The sequence below is a fragment of the Lynx canadensis genome, chromosome B4 (assembly GCF_007474595.2).
Source record: "Lynx canadensis isolate LIC74 chromosome B4, mLynCan4.pri.v2, whole genome shotgun sequence".
NCBI classification, from domain to species: Eukaryota; Metazoa; Chordata; class Mammalia; order Carnivora; family Felidae; genus Lynx; species Lynx canadensis.
Genome location: NC_044309.1, coordinates 132854567 through 132877490, shown reverse-complemented (window position 1 = coordinate 132877490; position 22924 = coordinate 132854567). Strand labels below are relative to the sequence as shown.

Sequence of the window (22924 nt, the reverse complement as noted above, 5' to 3'; positions counted from 1 at the left end):
CAAAAATATACGTATAAAAGACACACTTCAGGTTGTACCACACGTCCTGGAGAGGACAGGGTGGGTGAAGCTGATGGAGACAGCTGACAGGGAAGAGAGTAGCATCTTACATAAAACGGGTAGGAAAGGCCTCTCTGATAAAGTGGCCTGAGTTCCACTGAAGTGAGGGCTTCTGTGGATATCTGGGAGACAGCATTACGAGACGATGTGCGAAGAACAGCAAGGAGGCTGGAGCAGAGGCAGGAAGGGAGAAAGCGATGGGTGAGGTCGGAGGGGTAGCAGGGGCCCTCCTTGGAATGAACAGTTTTCAAATTAACTGGGACCTATCTTCTCATCACTGAATAAAGACCAACACTTGCAAAATCTCTTGTTTTCCCCACCAGTCAAAAAGCCTATCTCTCCTGGGGCACCTGGGTGGCCGACTACAGCTCAGGTCATGATCTCACGGTCTGTTGAGTTCGAGCCCCGCATCGGGCTCTGTGCTGACAGTTCAGAGCCTGGAGCCTGCTTCCGATTCTGTGTCTCCCTCTCTCTCTGCCCCTTCCTGGCTTGCTCTCTGTCTCTCTCTCAAAAAAAATAAACATTAAGAAAAAAAAAAGCCTACCTCTCCTCTCAGGTGTCAACATTTCAAGAGCTGTGGCTTCTGCCCTCACAGACAGCTGGCATGCCTCCTTCAAACTGCCCATCACACTGACAAAAGTGAGCATTTGCTACCGAAGAGGTCTCTGAATGCAGGGAGCTGACCTTACTCATCACACGCACCACGCACAAATACCAGGGACACAGCAGGCCCTCCATGCAAATGTTACCCAAATGCATGATTACAGAGTGAGGGCAACTTTTCTATCCCTTCCCAGGAACACGTGTTCAAAAGAACAGCCTCAAAACAACTAATCAAATCACTTAACATACACTGAATTACTAGTGCCAGGCACTGGGGGTTTAACAGTGGACAAGAGACAGGCCCTGCCCTCAGGGAGCTGACGTTCTAGATGGGAGATGGACACATACACAATGCCAGGAAGAAAATTAAGCTGGGGAAGAGGCTAGAGAGGACTGAGGGAAAGGATGAGTGGGCTAATTTACACAGTGTTCACAGAAGGCCTCTCTCAGTCCGTGAGCGAACCTAAATGAAGAAAATTATCTGGAGGGGAGTGACGAACCAGGCAGAGTAAGTAGAAGGGCCATGAGATGGGGAAGTACATAGTGTGAGTTTAGGGCTTTATTAATTTTGGGGGGTGCGGGGAGAATCCCCCTCCTTCTCTTCCCTCTCCCCTCCTAGCAAATACCCACACACGCTCTTCAGAGCTTTCTGGGCTTATATTTAATATCCCTCACTCACACCAAAGAATGGGGCACTCTTTCTTAAAAGTTTCCCTTCCACCTCATTCATTCATCCATTCATCCATCCATCCATCCATCCATCCATCCATCCATCCATTCATTCATGGACTCCTTGATGCCAAGCACTGTGCTAGAGACTGAGAATTCAGCAGCAAACAAGATGCTGTGCTGCTGGTCTTCCCAGGACTCCATTCAACTTTTTCAGATGGCTGTATCTCCCACCCTTCACAGCCCAGATGACACTGTCAGGGCAGGAACCTGTGTTCTTCACACTCTGACCTCCATGTTTACCAGCACTCTGGGTACTCCGTGGACATCGTGCAGTTTCTTTGGTGTTTTGAAAGGACCAGACCTTGGGCATGTGAATTCATGGCCTCTTACAATCCAGATAAGAGAACGACTTTTTTTCCCACAAACTAGAATCTTCTGCCTTGTCATCTTTTTTCCACAACTAGAATCATGACCAGTGGTTCCTGAATTCATGCGCCCAAGCCCATCATGCTTCAAACATTCAAAATTTCATACTTGAAAGCAGTAACCACCAATGTGCTGAACCGAGTGGAAAGATGATAAGAATTTCAATTCAGATAAACACCCAGGTCTCAACTTGACAGGAAAATGTCTCCAGAAATGAAGAGCATCTTCTTTTTCTTTAGGGTCTGGATAACTGCCCATCAAAGAGCATCGAGACCTATCCTTGATGCCCTGTGGTCAATAAGTGTGGGGGCACTTCTGGTCCCAGTTCATAACCAACTCCACACAACTGAGGCAGACAGATGTGAACTTACCAACAGATCCACCTAGCATGAGAAACATGCCAGAAGCAAATGAATACTGTAAAAAACCAAACTCTTAATACAGCAACAACCTGGATGAGTCTCCAGGGAACGATGCTAAGTGACAAAAGCCAATCCCAAAGGTTACATACTGTATGATTCCACCTCTATAATATTTCTGAAATGACAGTGGCTGTCAGGGGGCTGCAAGGAGGGTGAAGTGGAGCCACACAGGTGTGGTTACACTAGTGATCCCTGTGGTAATGGAACTGTTCTGTATCTTCGTAGTCATGGTGAATACACGAACCTACCTGTGGTAAGATTACAGACAACTAAACAGAATATACACAAACTGCTACAAGTAAAACGGGGAAATCTCAGTCAGATCAGTGAGTCGTATCAATGTTAGTATCTCGGTTGTGATACTACACTTTAGATCTGCAAGAAACTACTTATCGGGAAACTGTGCAGAGGGCACATGGAATCTCTGTGTTATTTCTTACAACTGCATGTGAACCTACAATTATCTCAGTTAAAATTTTAATTGAAAAAAAAGCTTCAACATTGACTCATCAGTTTAAAAACTTTTCCAAGGACTTCTATTTTAAACCATTTGTAAAGAGCTCTTTATGAAAGTCATGTAAGAGTCAAAAGGAATTTCAGAAACTGTTTAGTCCTGACATCCACAGAATTGCATTTCCAAAAATATTCTACAGTCTACAATTCACCCTAATATGTTCAAGTTGTTATAGTTTTATCAATCAAGTACATTAAGTACATTAGATACATGACAAATATGATACCATAGGGGTATTTAAAGTGTTCCCCTGCTGGGGCTCCTGGGTGACTCGGTCAGTTGAGCATCTGACTTTGGCTCAGGTCATGATCTCGTGGTCTGCGGGTTCAAGCCCTGCATCAGGCTCCGTACTGACAGCTCAGAGCCTGGATCCTGCTTCAGATTCTATGTCTCCCTCTCTCTCTGCCCCTCCCCTGCTCATGCTCTGTCTCTCTCTCCCAGAAGAAGATAATAAAACATTTAAAAAAAAAAAAGTTAAAAAAAAAACAAAGTGTTCCCCTACCACATAATTCACCATATGGTTCTTTCACTGAGAATTTTAGTGATAGAATAGTAATATAGGCTCCTGTTTGACTTCGTGGCGGGTATGTGCAAGTGGCTCAGTCAACACCAGTTCCAAGTTCCCTTGAGCCTGTTTCCCTCACAACTGTAGACTGAGATGATTTATGTTCTGCCAATAAAGCGTGTTGTGTGTGACTTTAGCAGGGAACTGACAGGGTACAGGGCACAGATCTTCTCAGGGAGCAGAGGCCACACCTGTAGTAACGGTTTCCTGAACATGCAGGAAGACGAAGATGTGCCCATGGGGCCCTCCCCAGTTCCAACGTGTGGTTCTCAAGGATCAGTGAGATAGCGTCACCATTGAACAAACCCCTGGCACCTGCAGGAGTGAATTCTGCGGTCTGCACACTGAGAGCTCTAACACAGATTTATACAGAGCTTTCCAAAGTACGTCTAAAATATGTGGTTTGTATGGACATTTACTTCCTTAAAAAGACAAATGGTAATCTTGGCAATTTATAAAACAGTAAGAAAATAACTAGACCCCAAACCATTAACAACCAGAACCAATTAAGGATTAATGATACCACATGCGTATCTAGAGTGAAAAAAATTAACAAAAAAAGTGCCCTGGAAAGAGTCAAACGAAGTGTTCGAAGTATGCATTTAGAGTGTTTTAATTAAAAATGCACACAAAAAGAAAGCGTGTTGGAATATATCCATTCAGGCAGAGGAAATTACATACTAGGGTACTCCAAATATCTGTATTGGATTTAACATTTTTTCATTTGCTGGTTCTGACTGAGAGAGTTTAATGGGATGCTAATGTAATTTGCACATGATATTAAATTAGTAGACAAAACCAAACAGCACTGAGGCATAAAAATCATTCTAACACTGAGTGGCTCATGGGAAGAAAATGGTAACATTAAACCTAGAAAAATTAAGGTAAATGCACTTTCCATTTAGAGGGATATAGAAATCTCTCCTGTCTTCAAATGCATCATGTGACATGTGACAGGCAATTCTTTTGTATGTCAGCAACAAAATTTAACACAGCTCCTTGTACAAATGGGTTATCTTCCTATATGAGGTTATGTAAAGCAGTATTTCTCAAACTTTAATGGGAACATACACACAGATTATTAAAATGGGAACATACACACAGATTGTCATTTAGTAGGTGTGGGTTGTAAACTACGATTCTCCATTTCTAACAAGCTGCTGGTCCCTGGACTTTACTCTGAACAGCACAAGCATAATGCCTTTGGTTGTTGCTTTCTAAGAAAATACGAAATTGCAGTCATTTCTCCAGGATAAATACTAACCTCATTACTATCAAGCCTATGCCTTGTTATTCCCATCTGTGTTTCAGTGCCAAATTACAGCATAATCTTTACAAAGACCTATTAAAATGCAATTAAACAACTCACGTAGTGCCATGTATGTACCTGCAAAAAAAAAAAAAAAAATCTGGATGACGGCAAATGTACGGACACAGATTTCAGAGATGTCAACATGTAAAAGAATGCGAGTGTCAGAACCAGTAAGACTTTTGCACACAGCCTCTGTCTCTAAGCTTCTCACAAATTCCCACTTTCTGTATCTTGAGATGCAATAAGGAATGGGCTTATTTAGAATTATTCAAACCAAATAAAGATAATATATTTAAAGAACATGTTTTCACTTTCAGAAAGTCCATGTAGCAAAAGTTGTATCCAAAGAGCCTAACGAAGAACATCTAATTTGAAACCACTCTTCCTGAAGGTGATCTTGAACAAAGGAATCTTCCGACCTGCTATTTGATCTTAGCCCAGCTGTGCAAGAGTGCTTTATACACTGCCTTGGAAGTGGTCTCCTCACAGCTTCTGCCCCTGGTCCTAAGCCCTCCTTCCCAGACTGCACATAGCACGTTTTCCAGGCATCTGTAATCACCCATCATGCACCCCTGAGGCATTCCCTCGTGCTTCCAATCCTGCCCGGGTGATCTGGCTTTCTATCCCCTCGTCCGGGGGTCATAATCCCCTAAACATGTTCCAGTTTGTGTACACTCATCCAATTATTGGGCAAGACAGCATGAAAGTAGGCCTTGCCACTTCCTTATCCCAGAAAATAGACGACTGCCAGTACTTTCAAAGAGCCTGTGTATCTTCTTGGAAATCACATCTTACTGAACTGCAACCATCTCACAGCCCTATTTTTCCACAGTACTACGAAGTCACTTCTCCACAACTGAGTGCAGCACCTTACGTGTACCTCTATTAATGCCCTCTGTGCCAGATTATCAACCTAACATTGCTACCCCCTAGTCCTCCCTGCACTGCAGGAAAAGGTCTGGAACTACGTATCTCAGAAGCCCATTCTCCATTTGTCTAGGTTGATGAGCTGAATTGAGGCACATCCACGCGAGATTTGGAAGGCAGAAGTCACTATGCTCTGGAAACAGTTGGGAGCAGACACACAGGCAGCAGCAGACAGGACTTTCCACTTTGACAGCAGCTTCCTGATTAGTTAAAGCCATAATGGAGCTGCAGGCAGCTGAGATCACTACTTTCCTAGGGACCTGGCACTCTAATTTCCTCAACAATAATAGTGGCCTCCCTGAATTTTCCCCCCAGACTAACTTTCAAAGTCTTTCCTTCTTGGAAAATACAGTGGATTCTACACTCCCCCAGCCCCCAAAAAAGCTACTAGAATTAATAAATGACTTTAGCAAAGTTTTAGGCCACAGGATCTATATATAAAATCAACTGTATTTCTATATAATAGCAACAAACAATAGAAATTGAATTAAAAAAAATTTTTTTAACGTTTATTTATTTTTGAGACAGAGAGAGACAGAGCATGAACGGGGAAGGGTCAGAGCAAGGGAGACACAGAATCTGAAGCAGGCTCCAGGCTCCGAGCTGTCAGCACAGAGTCTGATGCGGGGCCCAAACTCACGGACTGCAAGATCACGACCTCAGCTGAAGTCGGACACTTAACCGACTGAGCCACCCAGGCACCCTATAGAAACTGAAATTTTCAAAAACTCTATTTACAGTGGCATCAAAATTTATGAAATACTTAGGGATAAGTCTGACCAACACTGAAAACTATAAAACACTGCTGAGAGAAAAATTTAAATACCTAAGTAGGTGAAGAGGTATACCATATACCATAGTTATGGATTAGAAAACTCACTATTAAGATATAGATTCTCCCCAAACTAATTTACAGGTTCAACACAATCCCTATCAAAATCTCACAAGGTGTTTATTATTATTCTTTCAATAGAAATTGACAACCTCCTTTTAAAACTTCAAAGAACCCAGAAAAGCCAACAACTTTTTTTTTTTTTTTCAACGTTTATTTATTTTTGGGACAGAGAGAGACAGAGCATGAACGGGGGAGGGGCAGAGAGAGAGGGAGATACAGAATCGGAAACAGGCTCCAGGCTCTGAGCCATCAGCCCAGAGCCCGACGCGGGGCTCGAACTCACGGACCGCGAGATCGTGACCTGGCTGAAGTCGGACGCTTAACCGACTGCGCCACCCAGGCGCCCCAGCCAACAACTTTTAAAAAGAGCAAAGTTGGAAGACTTACGCAACCCGACACCCACACTTGTTATAAAGGTAGAGTAACCGGGGCACCTGGCTGGTGCAGTTGGTGGAGCATGTGACTCTTGATCTTAGGACTGAATATTTGAGCCCCATGTTGAGAGTAGTGACTATTTAAAAATATTTAAAAAAGAAGGAAAGAGAGAGAGAGAGGGAGGGAGGGAGGGAGGGAGAGAGAGAGAAAGAAAAGAAAAAGAAAGAAAGAAAGAAAAAAAGAAAGAACAAACGAAAGAAAGAAAGAAAGAAAAGGAAAAGAAAAGAAGAAAGAAAAGAAAGGTAGAGTAATGAAGACAGTGGGGTATGGGTCTAAGGACAGACAAAAAGTTCACTGGGATAAGATAGATTCCAAAAATAAACTGACAGAGATATGGACAAATGATTTTTTTTTTTTAAATTTTTTTTTTCAACGTTTATTTATTTTTGGGACAGAGAGAGACAGAGCATGAACGGGCGAGGGGCAGAGAGAGAGGGAGACACAGAATCGGAAACAGGCTCCAGGCTCCGAGCCATCAGCCCAGAGCCTGACGCGGGGCTCGAACTCACGGACCGCGAGATCGTGACCTGGCTGAAGTCGGACGCTTAACCGACTGCGCCACCCAGGCGCCCCAACAAATGATTTTCAAAAAAGGTGCAAAAGCAATTCAGCGGAGAAAGGCTAGACTTTCCACCAAATCATGGTGGAGTAACTGAACATATGTTAAAAAAAAAAAAATGAACCTCAATCCATACCTTGCACTACATATAAAAATTAACTCAAAATAAATAACCGATCTAAATATAAAACCTAAAAACTGTAAGAAAATGTAGGAAAGAAAATTTTTGTGACCTTGGGTTAGGCCAATTATTTCACAGGTACAACACTGAAAGTAAAGTCCATAAAAGAAAATTTGACTCAATAAAATTAAGAATTTCTTTCTCTACTGAAGATAATGGTAAGAAAATGAAAAGAGTTGCAGACTGGGAAAAAATACTTGCAAATCACTTATCTGATCAAGAATTTAATGTCCATTTGTATTAAGATCTCTCAAAACTCGGTAATAACCCAATTTTTAAAAGAGGCCAAAGATTAGAAGACACTTTACCAAAGAAAATATACAGATGGCAAATAAGCACATAAGAAGATGTTCAACATCATCAGTCATTAAAAACAAACAAACAAAACCAAAAAAACCCCTAAAGCTACTGTGAGATGCTACCATATGCATACTTATTAGAATGTCCAAATTTAAAAAAAGACTGACTGCACCTGGTTTTGGAAACTGGAACTCTTGTGGTGGGAATGTAAACTAGTACAATCACTTTGGAAAATAGTTTGGCAGTTTTCTACAAAGTTAAACAGACACCTACCATACCGATCCAGCCATTCCACACCTAGGTATTTACCCTAAAGAAAATAAAGCATACATCCAATACAAAGACTAAAACTATCAACTACTCAAACAGGCATCCGTAGATGAATGGATAAATAGTGGTAGCGCCTACCATGAAGTACGACTCAGCAATAAGAATGAACTATTGATACACACAATATGGAGAAACCTCAAAATTACGATGAGTGAAATAAGCTAGACAAGAAGTACTGTATGGTCCATTGGTATAAAATTGTAAAAACCCCCACAAACTACTGTGACACAAAGCAGATCAGTGGTTACTGAGGAGTTGGGGAGGGGAAGAAAAGGACAGGAAGGAGTATTGACAAATGGGCACAAATAGACTTTGAGGAACAAAGGATACATTCATCATCGTTTGTATGTAACTCAAAACTGAACGAATATTGAACGCTTCAAATATGAGCAGTTTATTATATGTCAGTTATACCTCAATAAGGGGCTACAATAAAAAGAAAAAAAGAAAAGAAAGGGGAAAAAAATCTTTCCTGCAAGGAATACCCTGAATGGCCTGTTTTCCTGACAGAACCCGGACTGATACACCAGTATAAGTGAGATCTCTTTATCAGTTGAAATTTCACCCAGTGTGCGCACACTGTTCCTAAGAGAGGAAACCTTTAAATTGGAGCTTCTGCGTGGATAACATTCCTAGATGGGTATAAAGTTTCTTTTTTTTTTTTTTTAATTTTTTTTTTCAACGTTTTTTTATTTTTTGGGACAGAGAGAGACAGAGCATGAACGGGGGAGGGGCAGAGAGAGAGAGGGAGACACAGAATCAGAAACAGGCTCCAGGCTCTGAGCCATCAGCCCAGAGCCTGACGCGGGGCTCGAACTCACGGACCGTGAGATCGTGACCTGGCTGAAGTCGGATGCTTAACCGACTGAGCCACCCAGGCGCCCCTAAAGTTTCATTTTTAAATGCAATGAAATCACCTGTGAAAGAAATCTTAGGAAGTCAACGTCTGAATTTTTCAACCTTTATCTTTACATTTCACTTAACATTCTGGATCACTATAAACTACCAGCATCTTCACTGGATTTTTCGCTTGAAGTTTCATTCAATCGGTAACACATGATGGTGTGTTCAGGTGGGAACTCTGAGTCAAATCCGCTCAATTTTCAGCCATTCCTGTGGTTTTGCTTGCCTTAAGCTTAGCTTCTTCGCTCAAAGGAACTGCTAGGTTTTACTGTGCTAATTTGGTGAATAAATCTTTATTAACAACATCTCACGTTTTACTCCTGAAAGTACTTTCCCATACATACTCCTGAAAGTACTTTAGGCCAGGCTCCTAAAGACCATCTGAAGTGAGTGGTAGTTTTACAAATATCCAAACAGGCAAAGGGGCAACACCATGACGAGAGCTATACCACATACTCTAATATTTATATCTTGGAGCCACTAAAAACCATGTTTAAACCTTAAGGGCCAGACAAACCCACAAAAGCCAGACAAGCACTCTGCCCTTGGCATTCAACAACAAAGAAAGCAAAGAGAAATGAAGAGTCTAAGGAAGGGCTTTGGAAAGAACTACTCACTACACAACAGTGATAATCTAGAGTTCCTCGGCAGAAAAGTGGATCAATCAGAATCCACACTTGTGAGGCACACGTGTTTAGAAGACCTGACAACTTATTAACAGCAGATAGTGGGGCTATGTTCATAAACATTTAGGTGCTTTTATTTTTATGTTGTTTTTCCCTTTCTCTGCCTGCTTCCATGCATGGTCCAACACAATTATTTTATTAAAAGAATAAATATGTAACTGACCTTTGAAATCAGTAAGATTGTTAACAATTCAACCAAAATTACAATAAGCTGACACTCCATTAAAAGGCAGTTTCAGGGGCGCTTGGGTGGCTCAGTCAGTTAAGCGACCAACTTCAGCTCAGGTCATGATCTCACGGTTTGTGAGTTCGAGCCCCATGTCGGGCTCTGTGTTGACGGCTCAGAGCCTGGAGCCCGTTTCGGATTCTGTGTCTCCCTCTCTCTCTGCCCCTCCCCTGCTCACGCTCTGTCTCTCTTTCCTTCAAAAATACATAATCATTAAAAAAAATTTTTTTTAAAGGCAGTTTTAAAGCAATTGAAGTGTGACATATGACTGTTAAGAGTACGTGGTATCTAAACTCATCAAGGACTAACTCAGTGGCTAGGACATCAAAATGCTTCACATGCTCTAAACATGTCCATCCACACCAGGGCCTCATCTTTGAAGATGCTGACTTGGAAGCCTTGGTCTGAGGTTCAGATCCCATGTGTGCACTCCCAAAGGAGATGGTATAGCAGGTTCTGGAAGGTTCTGGGAGGTTTGTTGCCACTGAAACAGGGGAAGGGAATTGGACCATGTGTGCCCTCAACTGGGAGCCATTATCCTTAGGCTCTGGACCCTCCTTTCTCACGGACCAAACCACTTTCTCTCTTACAGCTACGTCGCACACATAAGAAATATGGCTAAATGAAAATTTTCAAGAGCATTATTACTCAACTTTAAGGAATCAAAAGAGAATTCAAACAATGAAACATTTGCCTCTCCTCTAACCATGCCTAAGGCTGATGTATATCCCGTGCTGACAAGGTAGGAGGGGCGTTAGGGGTGTTGTCATAATGCAGCCCCCACCTCAGGAAAGTGATTTTTGCACTCATTTGTAGATCTCTGCCTTAAGAAAAAAAAAAAAAACAAGCATTTTAGAAAAGACATGAACTTTCCTCAGAGATCACACAGTAGCTACTGCAAACAGCAAGGGAACTAGGCAGTGTATACGCTTCCTGATTATACTGCATCACTACCATTCTATTAAGCTGGTGCTTGTTACTCTAATTCTGGAAATCCTCTGAGAAAGGGTGCTATTTGTGACACTTATCTTGGTATTGAGAAAATTAGCAGAGAAGGAAATCAACTCTGAATTCAGGATTCCACAGGTGACAGTCGTACCCTACTTCTCAATGCTCTTAATTTGTGCTCTATTTTCAGAATAGTAAAAATGGAAAGTCGTGTTCTTGTGTGCTAGCAGTTGTCACTTAAATTTAGCAAGCTGAAAGATAATCACTGAATTACCTTGAGGAAATGTGTATTTCTGAAAGATAAGCATGTTAAAGGTTAATAAGTAACCAGCTACAGTGTAAAGCTAACTCATGAACTTACGTGACCTAATTTTTCAACTAAAATTAAACCCCAGTGCAAAAATGACTCAAAATTTAAAATAGGATTTATATTTTGGTAACAACCAAGCCAACACTGACCTGTGTCTAATTTTTCAGGATCAAATACAGAATGCCTAACTCCACTTAAGATGGTGTATTAAATTAGGTTTGTACCTAATTTACGTAACCTGAGGGAAGTTTTTAGAGAATGATCTACCATTGTGATCTTTAATAGATAATCTCAGTAATAGCTATGTGTAAATATCCTATTTTTCTGAGAGAATACTTAAATTTCTCTTAAGGTATCAAGATCTTTCTTCTCCTTATAGTTAAGAATTACACTTTCTATATGTAAGTGGAGTCGAGTGGGTGTGAACGGATGCATGCGGTAGAGTTCTGTATTCCTTTGTGTTTTAGGATCTTCAGTTTCCAACAACTTCTTCAAATTTCTTTTGATTCCACCTCCTACAATTCCATATCAAGCATGGTAAATTACAACAAGCAGAGCCTTCTGCCAAGGCTATCTGGTAAAGAGCACAGGCTTTGGAGTCCGGCAATTTTCAAATCAACTGTATGTATCTTGGGTCTCAGACACTAATGGCAGGAACTTGGGCAAATTATCTGGCCTCTAAGTCAGTTTTCGTATCTATAAAATGGGGGTATGCGACCTATCTTGAAGAAAAGCTGCGCTGATTAGAGAATGTGGGTGGAAAACACATAACAATACCCAGCCCATGGGCTGCTGTTGCTGCTGCTGCTTCTGCACTGGTGTCCTCTTTCTCCTCCACATCAAGCAACTATGATGCATAAAGCACCAGAGAAGCGCTATGGGTAATTCAAAGAGGTCATCATTTCTGAGAAGGTCCTCAGGAACCACCCCGACTCTCTCTATAAAATTAGACCCATACCTCAAACCTTAAATGAAACTAAAGTCCAGAGAGAGAAAAGATTTAAATGTAAAGGTAGGAAGGAAGGAAGGGAGGAAGGAAGGAAGGGAGGAAGGGAGGAAGGGAGGAAGGGAGGAAGGAAGGAAGGAAACAGCTAAAGCACTTTAAGAGATTGTGGTGAATTTTTCTTTTCAGAATTAGAATGAACAAAGCCTTTCTTTTTTTTTTTTTTTTTTTTTTAAGATTGTAAGTAATCTCCACACCTAATGTGGGGCCCGAACTCAGAGTCCCAAGATCAAGAGTTGCACGCTCTACCAACTGAATCAGCCAGGTGCCCCCAAAGACTTTCTAACTAAGATACATACTCAGAATCCATAAACAATTGCTATATTTGTATAAAATACAGATATATAAAAACTTTAAAACGATTATTATGATAAATCCACCAAGAACAAACTAGTATTTGTTGAGAAAAAGATATCAGCAACCTATAGCACATAAGGCTAGATTCCAGAAAGAGCTTCTACAAATCAATAAGGAAAAGACCAACAATCCAATAGAAAAGTGGATGAAGGAAATGAACAGTTCACAGAGGAGATAAAAAGTTCTAAAACTTATGAAAAGATGATCTACTACCTTCCTTACAAGGGAACAGTATATTAAAACTAATACTGAGAGACTACTTTTCACGTACCAAAGTGTCACTGACAAAATTCAGTAAAAACACTGTACTCTCAAAGGTGTCAGGGAAAAAGGCATTCACATACAGTGTTGGTGGGAGTATAAGCTGGTACAATCTCAGAGAGAACCATTTGACCTATCAAAATTAAAGTGTACATAGGTTTTGACCCAGCAACCTCACTTCTAGGAACATATCACAGGAAAGTAATTACACATGAGGGAAATTATATATGTAAAGGATATTCGTTGCAACATGTTTGTAATGGCAAAAGATTGGAAACAGTCCATCAATTAGGAGATTGGTTAAATAAATTACAGGTTATCCACACAAGCTTAGATATAATTGCATATATAAAAGGAAGTTTTTTATGTACTAATGAAAATAGACCTTCAAGGTATGTTGTTAAATTTAAAAAGCAAGATACAAAGAAGTGCACTTGATGCTATCATATGTGTATGAATAGAGACTCCCTGGAAGGAAACATAAAAAATGAGTAATACTGATGTGTCTGAGAAGGAAAAGCTGGGTGGTTTTAAGATGACCGTATACTCTTTTTGACCAGATAATTCAATTTTTAAACAAGGTCACACAGCAAGATGTTAGCAACAGGGGAAACAGGACAAGATACACAAGATTATTTCTTACAACCATTTTTTTCTTTAGTTTTTATTTAAATTCCAGTTAGTTAACACACAGTGTAGTGTTAGTTTCAGGTGTATGATATAGTGATTCAACAGTTCATACATCAGCCAGTGGTTGTCACGAGTGCACGCCTTAATCCCCATCACCTATTTCTCCCATCCCCCCACCTAGCTCTCATCTGGTGACCATCAGTGTGTTCTCTAGTTACGAGTCTATTTCTTGGTTTGCCTGCTTCCTTTTTTTTTCTTTTACAATTAAAACACATTTTTTTTAACGTTTTTTATTTAGAGAGAGGGACAGAGTATGAATGGAGGAGGGGCAGAGAGAGAGAGGAAGACACAGAATCCACGAAGCAGGCTCCAGGCTACAAGCTGTCAGCACGGAGCCTGATGCAGGGCTTGAACCCACGAACCAGGAGATCATGACCTGAGCTGAAGTTGGACTGACTGAGCCACCCAGGCGCCCCTGCCTGCTTCCTTTTTTTAGCATGTTATTTTTACAATAACATGTGAGCATGTTATTTAGCATGTGATTCTACAATTATTTCAAAATAAAGAGTTTAAATTAAAAAAAACCTAATAATTGTGGTACATGGCTGGCTTGGTTGGTGGAGCATGCGACTCTTGATCTCAGGGTTGTGAGTTCGAGCCCAATGTTGGGTGTAGAAATTACTTAAAGATATTTTTTTAAATTCCAATAATCTATTTCATTTGAATAAGCAATATGAAATGGATCTGGAAGTCAAATGAGTGGTCAAGGCAGTGACGCTACCCTGAGTTCAGAAGATCACTGTTCAGGGTCACCAAAGGAGATCCCTCTGTGAGAACCCTCAAATCCCCAGACAGGCCTCATTCCTCTCTGTGCTCTGGCCCACATGCTCCCACAGCTGAAGCACAAATCCCCTCCCTTTCTTTGACTCCAATCAAGGCCTTCAAAGAGCCAAGAAATTTCCCCTGGGTCGGCTCCCCATTCTCTCTAAACCTCTTTCTTACTCTTGACGCCTGTGTGTTTGGTGTGGCACAGAGGAAACTGTACGGCCCACCCCACACGGAGACGCAGGCTGTCCAGATCAGCCATGACAGTAGAACAAAACTCTTCTCAGACACAAGCTGCAAATGACAACTAGGAGGTTTCAGGGGCTCCCTAATTGTACCTCTGTGAGGGGCTATGAGATGGTGTGAAGACACACAAGAGAGGTGGTCAGGGGAGACTCCAAAGAGCAAAAGTTTATTTTCTCTACTTCTCCTGGGGGCTGAAAGTGCCCGAATTATTAGCTATGAGTCATCCTGCCTCCTGGCTACACTTTAAAATGGAAAGAGAGATGGACAGGCCAGGACACCTTAACTTCAGGACACTAGCCATTGAAATCCTTCCATTAAAACACCCCTTGTATGGACTCCACACTCACCAAGCAACCATCTAATTCTAACACACAGGACACCTAAAGTATGGACGGTTTGGGACAGAATGTCCAGTGGGAACCCTAGAGCGAGGGGCAACAGGAAAGTAGACAGGAGGAGTCAATAAATAGGGTAAGAAGTTAGTCAAATCTTCACTTAATTGTACTACCTTCAAGAGAAAACTAGCAACTAAAATGAGTTTGCATTTATATCCTTCCTAAGCGCTCAGCTGGTACAGGAACATGTCTCTGGAAACATGGGCAGGATACTGGAGACCTGACTTAGGAATACGGGTAAGAACTACTATCAAATAGTCCACACACTCAAGGGAAGGAAACAACATCCTGACAAAAGGAAACTACATGCTGTGCTGTGCCACAGGGAATGGTGGAAGACCTAGAATCTTCTAGCACACAAGACAGAATGCTACAGGTATCAACAGAACCAGGGGGTGCGTGAGGTGGGAAGGGCAGGAAATGGGCTACCTTAGAGGGATGCTGCCATCATCAGGAAACCTATAGCTTCCCAGAACCAGCCAGGCCTTTTTGCTAAAAGCGTATTAGGTGGGGCTTTTGAGTTAAAATTTACAGTTTGCTTTCCCCTACGTGCCTGCCTTAGCTTTACCTTTTTCATTCATTTTATTTGACACGCTCCAGGCCTTTACCAAATTAGACCAACGAGTCCAGTCTTGAAAGCTAACAACTGCTCTCCAAACACACCAATTTCCCTTTTCCTAAAACAAAGCCTTTAAAAGGGAAGGGAAAGTGAAGAAAGAGAGTGTGTTCACAATGCCTGCCAATTCTTTTGACCAACTTGGGGTTTCCACAATTAAGCTTTGCACTGTTACATATGCATCTTTTGCTTAAAAAAAAAAAGATGAAAGGAGAAGGGACATGAAACACTGAGCACCACAACTAAGCCTTCAAGGTACTAACCAAAAGGTAAAAAGAAAAAAAAAAATTCCAAGAAGATAAAATGATTTAAGCAAACACTTGAACAATAAGTTGTGTGCACACACACTCACAAAATCACTCTCTGCCTCAAGCAGCGTAGATTGAGTCTCTCCCTCCCTCTTCTAAGTCACTCTAAAGCTAACAGAGTGACAAAGGCTCCCCAGTAGGTGGGGGTGGGAAGGGGAGGGGGCTCAAACCTCCACCCCTCCCTCAAACCACTTCTAACACATACCCACTGTCATACTCTAAATCCTAGCTCCTGGTCCTACTCAGGATGCTGGCTTGGGCTCCAAGACCACTGTGGCCTGTCCACAGCTATCAAGAATTTGGACATCCTTGGGCGCTTGGGTAGCTCTGTCGGTTGAGCATCCGACTTCGGCTCAGGTCATGATCTCGCAGTTTGTGAGTTCCCGCCCTGCGTCGGCTCTATGCTGACAGCTCAGAGCCTGGAGCCTGCTTTGGATTCTGTGTCTCCCTCTCTCTCTCTCTGTCCCTCCCCTGCTCACACTCTCTCTCTCTCTCTCAAAAATGAATAAACTTAAAAAAATTAAAAAAGAATTTGAGCATCCTTCAATAAGGATTCCCTACTACACATTCCATCACCCACAAGTAGCCAGTTTAGAGGCACAGGGCAAGGAGGCCAGAGCACTCAAGCTAGGACGTGCTATATACTCCTACTGCGGCAGCTTCTCCATGGCATCGATTATAAGCTGTATCACGATTTGTTGCTAATAAAGTCCCTAAGTTTACAGTCAGTTAAGTTACAGATATTTTTTTAAACAAAGGGTCTCCCTCTGTAATAAACTGTATTTTTTCCCCTGCACTGACCCGCCAGGGGAAAGAACCAGTCTGAAAGGTAAAGGGTGGGAACAACTTGGTGAGTGTAACTCAGCATACAGGAAAAAAAGACAGAAATGGTACTTCTACTCCAATAAGGGAAAACAAGCAGTAAACCAGCAGACTAACAAGTAATATGATTTTAGTAAGTGATTGATCCCGTGAAGAGAAGTAGACAGGGTAATGGGACAGGGCAGAGAATGGGTTCTTTTGGAAAAGGTGAAGGAAGAAGGCTTCTGAGGAGGTGATATTTGAGCCTTGAATGGTGAGGGGGGAAAAAAAAAGGCCATGGGGAGTGTAGGCTGTCGGGGGAGCCATTTACGGAGGGGGAAGAACCAGTCTGAAAGGCACAGGAAACCAACTTGGTGAGCGTAAGGCACAGTGAGAAGGCCTGCGTGGCCACTCCTGACACCAATGTACTCAGCCCAGGTCTGCAGGGTGAATGGCAGTTAGGAGAGGAGGTACTACTCGGGGCAGGGGGGAAGGGGAGGGAGTCCGTGGAGAGCGCCCAAACAACACAAAAGTGGATGGCACCTGCCACCACATCCAGGTCTCTTCCTTTCCTCCCACTGCCATCAAAGAACCTCTAGCCTCCCATCCACATTCCCAGGCCTGGTCCTCCGCTGAAGTTACCCTCCAGGCATCACCTCCAGAAATGCCTTTCTCACTCCTTCATGTATCTTTCCCGCCAGCTGCAGTTTCCCAGCTCAAGTCTCACCTCCTCCTGCCCCTTCCCGTGACACCCAATGGAAGGCCTCCTGAAGGCCCAGGGCACTTAGTCATGTTGCTAAGCAAATACTGACTGTCCTACTAAGTGCCAACCGTTATCCTGGCCCTGGGGATACAGAGGTGAACCAGACAGACACAGGCCCTGCCCTCAAGGGGTTCAGCCTAGTTTCCCAGGGAGAGGAAGTGGTAAACACTTTCTACACAGTGGGGTAATTGTAACAATAAAGTTCATTTGGCTTTTAATCAGATAACCCCTAAGAGCAATTTAACTCTTCTGTGGGTGCCTGTAATGTCATCTGGCCAGACCAGCCTGAAAACTCAAAAGCCAGGTGAGCCTGCTTCCTAGAGGCGTTGGAGGTCTGCTTCAAGCCTGCTGCTCCTCAAAAGTATTGCAGTTTGGACAACGAACTTGCCCCACCCGTCAGGATCAAGCCTCCACTTCTGAGCCTGGCTCCCAAAGCCTGTTGTTCACGTGGCTTCAGCTTACACCCCGGTCTCCTCTACCACATCCCTCTATAAACCTTCAATTCCTTTTACCGGAACCCGCTGTCACCTCCTGCCTTTCCTCTGGCACTCCCCTGTGCCACCCATGCGTGGTCCAGGAATGGCATCCAATAAATGCTTGTTAAAGGAATGAGATGTCCATGCACCTGCACCCCGCAGCTGACTTAAGTCACCCGCCTACAAAAGCTTTCCTGGCAGCATGACCCCTGCTGCTCAGAATTCTACTCTTCACTATCAATAATCAATAAGGCACTATGTAATAGAATTAAAAAAAAATTTTTTTTCAACGTTTATTTATTTTTGGGACAGAGAGAGACAGAGCATGAACGGGGGAGGGGCAGAGAGAGAGGGAGACACAGAATCGGAAACAGGCTCCAGGCTCTGAGCCATCAGCCCAGAGCCTGACGCGGGGCTCGAACTCACGGACCGCGAGATGGTGACCTGGCTGAAGTCGGACGCTTAACCGACTGCGCCACCCAGGCGCCCCTATGTAATAGAATTTTAGACTTATTGCTATTAAATTAGGTCATTGTCTCTAAGAATATTATAAGCACCCTGAAAATAGCGGCCATGACACTACAAACCACAGTAGAAAGAAATAAGCCTGAGATCTTAACAATCATACCAGGATTTACTGAGATGGGTAAGTTTTGTCCCCCTCAAAGCAGTTATCTTGAAGGGCTATGTACTTGTTCCTGTAATGTTTTCTTGGCTCAGGCAGCTTGGGAACTCCTCTTTCACACTGCACTTTCACAGTGTGCTAAGGCATTTTTCTCAATATCTGCAGTCTTTCTTCCTTTCTTTTAATGTTTGTTTATTTTTGAGAGAGAGACAAAGAGACAGAGTGTGAGTGCAGGAGGGGCAGAAAGAGGGAGACAGAATCTGAAGCAGGCTCCAGGCTCCGAACCATCAACGCAGAGCCTGGTGTGGGGCTCGAACTCACACATCGTGAGATCACAACCTGAGCTGAAGTCGGATGCTTAACTGACTGAGCCGCCCAGGCGCCCCACTACAGTCTGCTTTCTTAAAGCAACAATGATTTGGATGAGCTCCAAAGGATCGGTATTCTTTCCTGACACTGCCTTACACACGGTGGGTTCACAGTCCTCACTAGCACTGACCACATGAGGCAGCAGGTCTAGAGCTCTGGGCAGGCCACTCACCTGGCTCTGGGTCACACCTGTGAGAGAGGAAATTGGGCTAGATGGTGTCAGCCCGTCATCTAACATTTTAGAGCAAGTTTAAAGAATTAGTGAATCCAATTTCAACAAAAGAGTAATTTGGAAAATAGTCGAAATAATTTGAATAAATGATTGAATAAATAATTGAATAAATTGAATAAATAATTTGAAAAAATGTGGGACAATTGTATCAAGAAACAGTCTCTACTTTTTACTGTTAACTACAAAAAGGTAGACGCCAATAATGCAGTGACGGAAGAAGCAATAAAGGAAATGCTTTCACAGTCAGAAGGAATTTTCAGAGCATGCTAATGGGCTCCCAGAAAGGACATGTGTAGGGCACACCTTGCTAAGGCAGGATTCCCCCATTCGACCAAGAGCTTGAGCAGACCTAGCAGAAAGGCAGGCAAAGGCACAGTTATGCCCGTCAAACACAAGGCGCTGTAGTGAGTGAAGAGAAAGTTTTAGAATGTTCATGTGGTAGCAAAATCTCCCATTTGAGACTAATGGCAACTCAAAAAAAGAAACTGGGATAGCTTCATGTTTGTCTTTTAAGGAAGGGGTGCTAATACAGAAACCACAATAGGAATTAGGCTTCAAGAGGGTTTTCGTATGTTTTTCATCCAAATACCACAGAAGGCAGCAATCTAACATACCATGGGTTCCAGTTTAATAAGTGAATTTTTTTCTCATGGTTTGGCTCCTTGTCAGTATTTTTACTGAAGTAAACCTAACTCACAGCAAGACTCATAGTAATCGAACTCGCTTTCTCAAAAATTTTTAGCTAATAATAAAAACTGATTCACCATTAAGACATCCCCAAGTGGTCCCTTCCTACACTGGACAAATACTTATTTTACAATATCCCTGTTCATTCAGCAACTATTTATTGAGCACATACAATGTGCCAGGCACTTAGGACACAGCAGTTAAAAAAGAAAGAAAAAACCCAACATGGACTTAGTCCTGCCCTCATGAAGCTAATGGAGTAATTGGGGAAAGAGACAGTCATTAGAGAGAAACACATAGAAACATCCACTGAGGCTGTGGTAAATGCTGTGAGGGGCATGATACCGTGTGTGCATGTGCTAGGGGTGTGGACCTGTGGGGGGGGGGGGGGGGGGGTGTTCCCGAGGGAGTTATCTATAAACTGAGGCTAAAGGAAGGAGGCGCTAAGGGCAAGGGGGTGGCAAGAGGAAGTGGTCTAAGCAGGGGGAACCACATCAGCAAAGGCTACGAAGTAGGAGAAACCTGGCTGCTGAGGAACTGAAATGCGGCCAGGGTGGCCAGATCACAAAGACGAGGGAAGTGAAGTGTGAGAGGAGAAGGAGTAGCAATGAGCCTACCCAGCCACAGCCCTGCAGGCCCTGTGAACAGGTTTCTTCTTTGTCCGCAGAGCATGGGAATCCGCTGCGGGGTTCAAGTGGGAATGTTAGATTTCTATTTTAACAAGGTCACTGGATGCAGAGAACAGAGCATGTACGAGAAGCCCAGATGCAGTCCATGCACATACTGCTGGTTCTGTTAACTTCACTGGTATCGTCAAGGTCCATGCAGGCCACAGACCACACTTTAACAGAGAGGCTTTAATATAAAGAATGGCTAACCAGGTATAAAATTATTAACTCACTGACAAGTCAAAAAGAGGGAGACAGAGAAAGAGCACACCAATGCTGTCCTAGGCTGGGGAACCAAGTGAAGAAGTTCCGCCATGGACCTCTGAGTGGGGAGGGGGCTGTGGTGGGGTGCCAGCACCTCGGGGGGTGCAATAAGGCTGGTCCTGAAAGTACTGGGGAAACTGGAAAATGGATTCAGCTGCTGCTACGGAAAGGAACTGCTGTTGCTGTTGGAGCAAAGTAGTATTGCTCAAGTGACCCTCAGGGGAAGATGAAGCAGACAGGAAGACGCAGGTTCCTTCTTCCTTCTCTGCCCCGTCCCCCCCACCCCCCACGATACCTAACAAAGAGCCAGGCGGGCAACCAGAAGCGGGTGGTAGGATCCCAGCTTCAACATTACAAAGAGCATAGAAGGCTGAGCTTGAAGCTGAGAAAACAAACACTTAATAACTGACAGACCACATAAAAAGTGCCTAACATAACTTTACCAGCCACTGTTCCTTCCAACATAGCCGGATGACTCACTAACCAAAGGTATTAAATCCAGGATGCCAGTGATTGCTAAGACACACGAATACTTTAGGTGCCACTAAGAAAAGCTGCCACCAGTTGGACTGCCAAGTCTCCATGAACTGTTAAGATGCATCCTTATTGCAAAGATATTAGAGGGTGAAGAAGAAAATGTAGATCTCAGAATTGACAAAACAGCTTAGTATTCTTTAGCAAAATGTCAAATTTAATCAAAACAAGTCATTTCTGTAGAAAACTGTTACTGAAGAAACCAGATAAAGGGAAATACGGAAAACTAGGAGCTCTAAGAGGGACCTGCTTTACTTAATTTTTTTGTTTGTTTTAACTTTTTACTTGGAGGTAACTATAGATTCACATGCAGTTGTAAGAAATAAATACACAGAGATCCCTAGTCTCCTCCAATGGCAAATCTTACGTGATTATAGTACAATGCCACAAACAGGAAATTCACATTGATGTAACCCACCAACCTTACTCGGATTTTACCAGTTTTATATGTACTCATTTATGTGTGTATTTAGTTGTCTGCCATTTGCCGCATGTGGATTTGTACGACCATCACGCCACAGTCAAGGTACAGAACAGTTCTGTTACAAGAACCCTGTGCTACCCCCTTTCATAGCCACAGCCACTTCTCTCCCCTACTAATACTAATCTGCGTTTTTTTGTTTGTTTTGTTTTTTTAATTTGAGAGAGAGAGAGAGTGCACACACGTGCGCATGGGGGAGAAGGGGCAGCAGAAGAGACAGAATCCCAAGCAGGCTCCATGTTTAGCATGGAGCCTGATGTGGGGATCGATCCCACGACCCTGGGATCATGACCTGAGCCAAAATCAAGAGTCAGACGCTCAACCAACTAAGCCACCCAGGTGCCCCCAATCTGCATTATTTTTAAGGCGAAGACCTTATTTATTATTTTATCATTATTTGTCACATTGAGTTTTTTTCCATATTTAAAGAGTGATTAAAGGATATGGTATCTCAGTTGGCTTTGGGTTAGCTATTCCTATACAGTAGTGCACTGCAAAATGGTAGAGACCTTTCCAGATAAGGAAATCTTTTTTTTTTTTTTAATTTTTAAATGTTTTATTTTTGAGAGGCGGGGGAGGGGCAGAGAGATGGGAGACACAGAATTTGAAGCAGGCTCCAGGCCCTGAGCTGTCAGCACAGAGCCCGACATGGGGCTCGAATTCATGAACCAGGAGATCACGACCTGAGCTAAAGTCAGTCGCTTAACCAACCGAGCCACCCAGGTACCCCGGGAAATCTTATTTTTCAAGGAGGAGATGGCACCATAACCCTATCAAGTACTAGTCGTGTGACCATTGCATTCCCACACTCTCGTCTTCTCTGCCTGAATCTCTGCAGCACTGAATGTTAGCTTCTATAATTATCACTGTGATTGGTATTATTATAGCCTGATTATGTCTCCCATGATCCAGTTTTGCTATCCTCTGATACATTTTTCACAGAGCAGCCAAAGCAATTTTTATAAAAATAAAATCCAAACATGCCAGTGCTTGCTTAAAATCCCTCCATGACTTTCCGGACCAAGCCTCATTTCCGGAGCCTGTCATTCAGACCTCTTCAAGGCCTGGCACTCACTTGCTCGCCAGCCTCTCTAGACCCAGGGCAGGCA

The 22924-nt window shown here is 42.9% G+C and overlaps 1 protein-coding gene across 18 annotated transcripts in view; it reads right to left on the bottom strand.

The window, feature by feature from the left end:
• TNRC6B (trinucleotide repeat containing adaptor 6B) overlaps positions 1 to 22924 on the bottom strand; it is a 258256-nt gene that overhangs the window by 82940 nt on the left and 152392 nt on the right. For 7 of the 18 annotated variants that reach the window (XM_030320703.1, XM_030320706.1, XM_030320701.1 and 4 more), the window contains one exon: positions 4632 to 4649. The exons of 9 other annotated variants lie outside the window; for them this stretch is intronic. In XM_030320703.1, coding sequence (XP_030176563.1) covers positions 4632 to 4649 — 18 coding nt within the window. 2 more of the 18 variants (XM_030320705.1, XM_030320713.1) reach the window with 1 other exon arrangement.